Below are 8270 nucleotides of genomic sequence, written 5' to 3'. Positions count from 1 at the left end.
GGAAGCTTTTGATAAACCAACTCTAACTCAAGTGTAATTTAAATAGACTATATTTAATTGTAATTGTGTAATTGGTGATCTACTTATTTTTTGGTTGAAAACTGAGCTTGTTTTTATGAAATCAGATTGCAAATAAGGCACAGTTGACCAGGAAAGTCTTTTACAAAAAAAAACTCATATAAAATATTCCATCTAAATATTTGGCCTATAGTGTACATTATTTGCTCAAACACCGCAATGCTCGAACACTCTGGAACATAAATCAAAGATAATTCCTTCAAATAGGAAGAGTATCTTTAGTGTAATAATTTCATATAACATATTTAAAAAGTACAAAATTTGATTTAAGCAAAAAATAATTCTGTAAATTAATTCAAAACATTTAAATATAAGTTACTTAGTAATATTTATTTATGTTTTATAATTAACAATGCTATAATATGAGCTATGGAATTTAATATATGTATATATACAATAAACTATTCTTTTATTAAAAGTGGAACAGAACTTCAGTCCATATCTGATTAATCAGCTTAATTTTTAGATATTGTTGGGCACGTTCCATTGGTAGCGTAAATGTAAGCTATAAAATAAACATTTTTTTTTAAAAAAATGTATCAAGATACTTTATTAGTTTATGAGATTTATTATTTGAGTACTTACCATAAGCATTATGACAGCTCCATTTGTCGAGTTCACATTGATTGCTAAATGTTTCAAAATCATCTTTCATTTCACCTTCTACTGTGATTTTGGAAAAAATGCTACATACTGGACTTTTTGGCACATTTTCACAAGTACTGCAAAATTTCTGGCAAATTTCTTTAGTCGTCTTCATCAATTCTATAAGATGCACAAAAACGTTATTATTAGAAATAATTTTTTGATTTTTAAATTTTTGACAATTAAATGAACCCAAAGTACTCAAAAATTTACTTACTTGGAATGCATTTATTTTGACGTTGACAATTTTCACTATCAAGTACGCAATTACTTTTGAAGAGTTTGCAAACTCCAGCATCAAGAGCCCATGTTGGTGGACCATTGAAGTAAGGATCACAACGGAACATCCTGTCACATGTTTGTGGACACTTGCGTACGCCTTTCATGGCAATATTCGAGGATGCATTTAGTGCACAAATAAAAGTGAAGCAAATCAGACTAATAATTACTTTCATTTTGACCTTTAAGATTTTTTTTTTATTAAATGAAATTAATAGAATAAATTGTTGTAAAAACGAATGCTGAATTCGAACTGTGCAAATATTAAAAATCGTGTTTAATTTATATTTTATTCAAAAGTAAAAAATTCGTGACAAAATGCAAAAAATATTGTAACTATTTTTTTGTTTTTATTTTTTTATGATTTAACTTTATTTTGCTTACATCAGAGACAAATTTTTTTTAATTAACAGAAATGTTAATTACACAATTTGTTTTAAGTAGAATTTTTATACTTCCGTCCAAAAATATTTAGACAAATTCTTATAAAGAGGTTTTTTCGAACTGTAGTGAGCTACAACAACAAAAATTTTAATTTTATTTATTATTTTAATTAATTGAATTTTTGGCTGACCATACAGCTGTTTCGAGTATTGCCATCATATACCCATCATCAGTGGTCTTGGTAAAAATTCTTGTATTTAATTATTCGTAAATAATTATTTTTGAGACCGCAAGTACCAGGAATCGAACTCGGGTCCTGCCAAATGTGAAGCTTAGAATCAGAAATTCTTATAGAAATTGTTAAGCAGTGACTTTTAAGTCCACCGTAGGAAAAATAAAAAGAAAATCTAGGTTGAATTAAGAAATTTATATCCTTTTGTTCATAAAACGTGTATCTTATATCTTATACTCTTAATAATTTTTGTTTTTGAAATGGACTAATTGGTCAATTGTTAAATTTAATAATTTTTTTAAAAAATTATTTATTTACACCAATATTTCTACTACATATATTTTACAGTCATCTTCAAGGTATTATTATGATGATTTTTTATATTATATATATCTGATATATTCATAGATATCTGTTATCTGTTATATTTTCTTTTCTAAGTTATAGATTATAATTATATAATATCTTTTATCTCATACATTTTATAATGTCAAGTCTTTCATGTTATACATTATATTTTCTCTTACGTCTTATATCTTATATTATATCTTATATTTTATGTCTTATGTTCTATATCTTTTATCATCTTTTATCATTTATTTCATATCTAAACTTTTTTTCGGAATATATCTTTTTTCCCAAGATTCTTACATTCTTTTGTTAAATTAAGAGTATTATTTGTCAGCTAATCTATTGTTGTATTGAATGAAGTTCAATTCTTTACTCTTAAATAAAAGCTACTGTACTATGGATACCTTTTTTGACAGTTAATCAAGATAATTAAGATAAAGTATAATTATTTCTGCATTATATCAAAACATCATATCAAAAAATAGTGGATCCAGTGCGGACATTGACAACCGTATCAAGAAATCAAAACAAGCGTTTGGTCGCTTAAATAAAGTCTGAGATCATCTCAGCTATCGCGTCGGACAAAAATACGAATATTTACCTTCAACATAAAATATAGCTTTCTATATGGATGCTAATCCTGGAATACTACGGAAAACAGCATCAATCAGTTATTACGCAAAATTGTTAAAGTATTTTGGACAAATACAATTTTAAACGATTGTCTATGGTCTCTAACTCAGCAAACACCTATCAGAAACGAAATTAAAAAGCGCAAATGGGAATGGATCGGTCACACTTTTGCGTAGACCGACTGGTGACACCACAAGAATGACGATTGAGTGGAACCCGATGGGTAGCAGAAAAAGGGGCAGACCTGCTCTCACCTGGAGAGGACAAACCGACACGGAAATGTCACACATGCGGAAAGGCTGGGGAGAGTTGAAGCTATTGGCCACCAATCGTATCGAGTGGAAGTTATTTGTTACGGTCATATGTTCCTCCTAGAATTTAGAGAATTAAATATATATAGTTATTTCTGACAGCTTTGTAGCTCATTCATGTCGAATACATATGTCGACATGTCAAATAATAACAATACAAAAATATAAATGTAAACAATACCATGGATTGTTAAGAAAAGTTAGGATTAACTAAATGGGTTTCATTCACATAGTTGCTTCCAGAACTGATGAAACTAATCTATTGGCATTTTGGCTATTGAAAAAAATGGTCTACTTCCGATTCAACATAGCGATGAAACACTCAACCAGTTTTTCAATTGATTCAGTTTTGTACAGCCGGAATTGCTTTTAGTATGTTAGACAGAGATTTTTGAATAATGGAATGGTATCGGAATGATGTCCTTTACTTGTCATTGTCAGTTTAGGAAGTAGTTTGTAGTTGTACGGTGCGAATTAAGGGGAAAACAGTGTATAATATGATCGATATCAAGAATTTATATACCATGAAGATTTTGAACAATATTGTATTCTGACCCACAATCATTGTACAACTCTCAGATAATACTTTTAAGCTTATACTTGAAATATTATAATAATTTAATAATAACAAACTGTTTTATTGTATTATGTGCTTTTCTATAAAAGAAGTAAACGAAACGATGCATTTAAATTGATATCAGTTTTGGTAGAACTTTAGCGAGTGATGGTAAGACACTTGAAGCATCTGTCACACTTTGTGTCCGATATATGGTGTTGGCAAATAAGAGAGTTTTGAAATTCGGTTGAAATTAGGATAGAATAGTAATTATATAATTTATTATCGATAAGTTAGTAATATTAAGAGATCAATTGAATTATATAAAAGCCATTTAAGTTATACGAGTATAAACATTATCCTATTTGTCGGTTTATTTAAAATAATCTTTACATAAAAAAGTAATATACATAATAATTAATAATAGTTCATAAGTCAAGGTATATATAATAAAAGTATATTATAGTTTATTGATTTTAATAAAACCATATAAACATTTTTATTTAAAATTTTATTTATACAGCTTAATTACGTATTCCATAATTACGTAAACTTACGCATTTCTAAAAATGATCTCATATATATCATATAAATGAAGTGATCTTTTTTTCACTTTATCTATTCCAATCATTTCGCACAAATTACATTTTTACCACACTTTCTTTATTTAATACAATTTCTTCCTATATTAATTAATAATATATTATATAAATTAACATCTTAAGTGACATGACTGTAATTCAATATATCTACAAACGAGGCTCCGAATACGAATAACACACTGATCCCATAATTAAGGGTACAGCTGTCAGACTTCAATTGTTGAATGTTGCTAAACCAATATTTTATGCAACATTTCACTTTCAATAATTTAAATAATTGAGGTGTATTGACGTTTTCTTTAAAATCATATAATTTCAATTGTTTAAATTTATAAAACTCCATCGACTGGTTTTCGAAAAGTGTAAATAGCTTATAACATCATCGTTTCCGTGTTAAAGTTGTGGCATCTTCAAGTCATTGAAGTGAATAGTAGTTGTATTCCAATATGGTAATCGCCTATTTAAACAAATAATTATTTTTAAATAAATAAATTAATTAATTATATATAGTTTTCAATGCAAAAATCAAAACTCAAATCTGAATTAATAAATAATAGGTCAGCGATTTGAGCATCATGAGAGACCAAGATGAAATGTGATTAATGAGGTATTTTGGGATATTAACAGTAATTTTGTAGGAATGAGGAAGATAAAGAGTATAAAATAAGTAATGAAATTTTAATTAATTTTTTCTGTCAATGAAATTAACAAATAATTTCAATAGCTCTAAATAATAATTAGAATTTATTGGTGATAAACCGTAATTTCAATAAGTAAATGGTTATTATTAATTAAACTATTCATATAATTATGTTTTAATATTATTTAATTAATTATTCTATTTAAATTATTTTAATCGAATCTTCAATCACAGCAGAATAATGACAGAATATCAGTATTTTATAGAGTATATTATTATATTTAACAACTTCAGTTTACATCGACTTTGATTTGAAGACAGTATAGATATTTGATATATTTTGGTAAAAGGTATTATATTACTGCCTGAATATATGTTGTAAAATATATACAACCAAAAAACGACTGTCAAAACATTTTGAATTTTTGAATCCACGTCATAGACAATTATAGCGTTTATGGTTAGTGTGTATATATGACAATTATGGTGAATAATAGAAATTCATTCCTGAAATACTTACGCTGTTCATTTTCCTGTTACGAATCCTGCTATAGATCCTGGATCCTCTTATAGGTCCTCCTTTTGAAAACTTTTAGTTACGAACTATAACATGTGATGAATCTCAAAATAAATAGCTCAAATAAGCATTGCTGAAACAATATATTGAAGGAATGATGTCCCGGCAATATTTCAAATAAAATGTTAGAACAAATAAGAAAAATATCAACGCTCGAATAAAAAGAAAGACATTTAAATAGCCGGAACACTACTTAAGGAACACTATCCTATGATAATATGTGTTAAGCAAATCCTCAAATGGAATTCCCAAATCAACAAACGACAAGATATACCAAAATTATCTCGTCTATATATAGTAGATTAGATTAGATTATGCTGGCAGGCCATAAAGGCCACGCGTAGACCACTAGGGTCCATTGCTATACCAGATCAGAGTCTTGTTTTAGCGATTGTAAGCATCACTTAAGATGCGCGTTTCATTAGCAAAATTTATTAAGATTCCAACAGAAACCTCAGGTATGTACTCCAGTCCTGCAAAACTGAAAGCTCCCAAGTATTTTTGTCGAGTTCTCGAGAGAGCCGGGCAATTACACATCAGATGCTCTAGAGTTTCCTTTGCATCCGGCTCATTGCATTTTCTGCAAGCATCGTTGTGAATTAGGTTTAGTTTTCTGGCATGTGATGCAACCAAACAGTGACCTGTCAACACACCAATTAATGTTCTACAGTTCCTTCGGTTTAACGATATAACATTCTTGGTGTATTTTTCTTCATATATGTGCCTACACATAATTCTAGCTGTTCTACAGGTGGTTAAGTTCCGCCACCTTTCCTTTGCTCTCCTTATCATGTGCTCGTCCAGAAGTTTATGTATTTGTTTCAGAGGTCTAAGTACTTCGCTCGTTTGTACCTCTGAAAGTTTTTCACCATTTTTAGCAATAGCATCAACTGTCTCATTTCCCTCTATGCCTTTATGACCAGGAATCCAGTACATACAAAGTCTGCGGTTGCAGGCTAGTCTTGTTATAGCTTCCTTGCATTCTAGAACATTTTTGGATGATGACCAGTAAGATTTGATCGCCTTAATGGCTGCTTGGCTATCCACATAGAAATTTATGCAGTAGTTTCTGGTTTCATCCCTACACACAAGCTCCGCCGCTTTCTTAACAGCAAACACTTCTGCTTGGAATACACTGCAGTAGTTGGGAAGTTTAAACGGCATTCTTATGCTCAATTCAGCACAATATATGCCAGCTCCTACTCCCACTTCCATCTTTGAACCGTCTGTGAAAACATTTATGGTGTTGCATTTTGGCACCATGCCTTTTTTCCATCCTTCGTTTTCGATCACAGTTTTTATTGTTGCTCCGGGGTACATGATCGGAATCATATAATCCGAATCAAGAGTGGCGTTCTGATTTACAACGTTATGACCGAAAGATCTTCGAGTAAGTTGCCCAGTAATGCGTAGCCGTTCGGCCGTTTTTGCCGCCATATTCTCGGCAAAGATATCAATTGGGGGTAAGTTTAGTATAGCTTCTAGAGCTGCCGTCGGAGTTGTTCTTATTGCACCGGTGATGCACATCGCCGCGTGTCTTTGGACCTTTTCCAGGGTCCTTACTATATATTTTCCTATATATAGTAAGTCTGAGAAAATATTCAATGAGCTACGATATTTAATAACAAATAGGGAAAAATAGAGATAATTAATTATTACAATACTTGGTCTATATATACAGCATAAATCTGACAACATAGTTTACAAACTATAACATATGGTTAGAAATAGAAAATAATGAAGATTTTACGTATCTTTCTAATGAAATGTGGTTACATATTTTAAGATATGCTGATTATCTCAAACATGAGGTACACGTATTTTTGAAACAATACTTTTAAATATTGTTTATTAAACTTCATATCAAGCAATAAGTTGTGATTGTTTTTATATATATTTTATTTGGAAATTAAATGTATTCAAGTTTAAAAAGGTTAATTGATAACTGTTGTGTAAATCTAGATAAACTCACATGTGTCATAATGTAAACATGTTTGCACAACTGGTCGTTAATGCTGTAGTATTCTTATATTTTTATGGGTAATGAACTCATATAGGTAATAATATAAGTTGAAAATAATCAAAGTTATACTGAAATACACATTTTTGTCATATTTATATTATTTAAATTAGTGGTATTAAATAAACAATAAATGTAATGAAGGTGAATTACCTCACAAAAAAACTGACTTCGTTTATATGTGTATGGTATAGTCCCATTGAAGATATCGTTCAAAACTGCACGTTGAATAAGGTTTTCCACAAAAAAAAGAATATTTAAAATATGTATCTTTTAATTAAAATAGTATTTGCTAATCAAATAAATTAAATTATTAGATCTAAAAGTTAATGATTAAATTAGCATGTCAAACTTAAAAATTAAATCCACTAAAAATGTTTTAATAATTATCACAAAAAGTGAGATATATCTTACAGTAGTTTTATTTATGGTTTGGATATTTTTGATATAAGTTGTCAAGTGTTCTTAATTAATATACAACTATAAAATTTTTTTGATTAATCAACAATTTTGATTAATATCTTATGAAATTATCACCTGATTGTATCTATAAAATATTAATATCATAGAAATAAGTAGGAATAAATATAATTATTAACTATACTACAGTTTGGTCAGTTAGATGTAAATAATCATAAATAATTATGTTAGGTTTTTCAGAATATTACAAAATACTTAAACTTGTATAATTTAGAAGGTTTTTACTATGCTTCGTTAGACCAGTTAACTTAATTGTAATTTAAGTAATTCAAGCAATCGCAAGTATCTTTTGCTGATAAGAAAAATTTCCCTATTGAGCAGTTCATAAACTCTAACTGTTCAAAATGATCGTGTTTAATTAACTGAAAGCAGTGCCGAAATTTTGAGGCTACGAATGGCCACATCAAGTATTGGTATGAGCAGCTGTGACCACCGATGAACGGTCTCCAACCGTTTGCATCGAGGCTGGTGTCAAGGTCAAT

At 29.2% G+C, this 8270-nt stretch overlaps 2 protein-coding genes across 2 annotated transcripts in view; one reads left to right on the top strand and one right to left on the bottom strand.

Moving 5' to 3' along the window:
• The window catches only part of LOC119681838, a 44631-nt gene that overhangs the window by 28088 nt on the left and 8273 nt on the right, over positions 1-8270 (top strand). The gene's annotated exons all lie outside the window — the stretch shown is intronic.
• On the bottom strand, positions 440-1203 carry LOC119681840. The gene is made up of 3 exons (XM_038095130.1): positions 941-1203; positions 664-843; positions 440-583 (listed from the first exon to the last, which is right to left on the bottom strand). Exons 1-3 carry the CDS (start codon positions 1176-1178, stop codon positions 534-536), a joined length of 468 nt encoding a protein of 155 aa, XP_037951058.1. The 5' UTR covers positions 1179-1203; the 3' UTR covers positions 440-533.

This window comes from Teleopsis dalmanni, chromosome 2, assembly GCF_002237135.1.
Source record: "Teleopsis dalmanni isolate 2A chromosome 2, ASM223713v2, whole genome shotgun sequence".
NCBI classification, from domain to species: Eukaryota; Metazoa; Arthropoda; class Insecta; order Diptera; family Diopsidae; genus Teleopsis; species Teleopsis dalmanni.
This window is presented reverse-complemented; position numbering and strand designations above follow the sequence as displayed.

Excerpts from the sequence above, each read along its gene's own strand:
- LOC119681840 (XM_038095130.1), bottom strand. The coding sequence starts at position 1,178 with ATGAAAGTAATTATTAGTCTGATTTGCTTCACTTTTATTTGTGCACTA. Across the intron at positions 844-940 it reads TCAAAATAAATGCATTCCAA|AATTGATGAAGACGACTAAA; the intron begins GTAAGTAAATTT and ends TGCATCTTATAG. Across the intron at positions 584-663 it reads GAGCTGTCATAATGCTTATG|CTTACATTTACGCTACCAAT; the intron begins GTAAGTACTCAA and ends TTTATTTTATAG.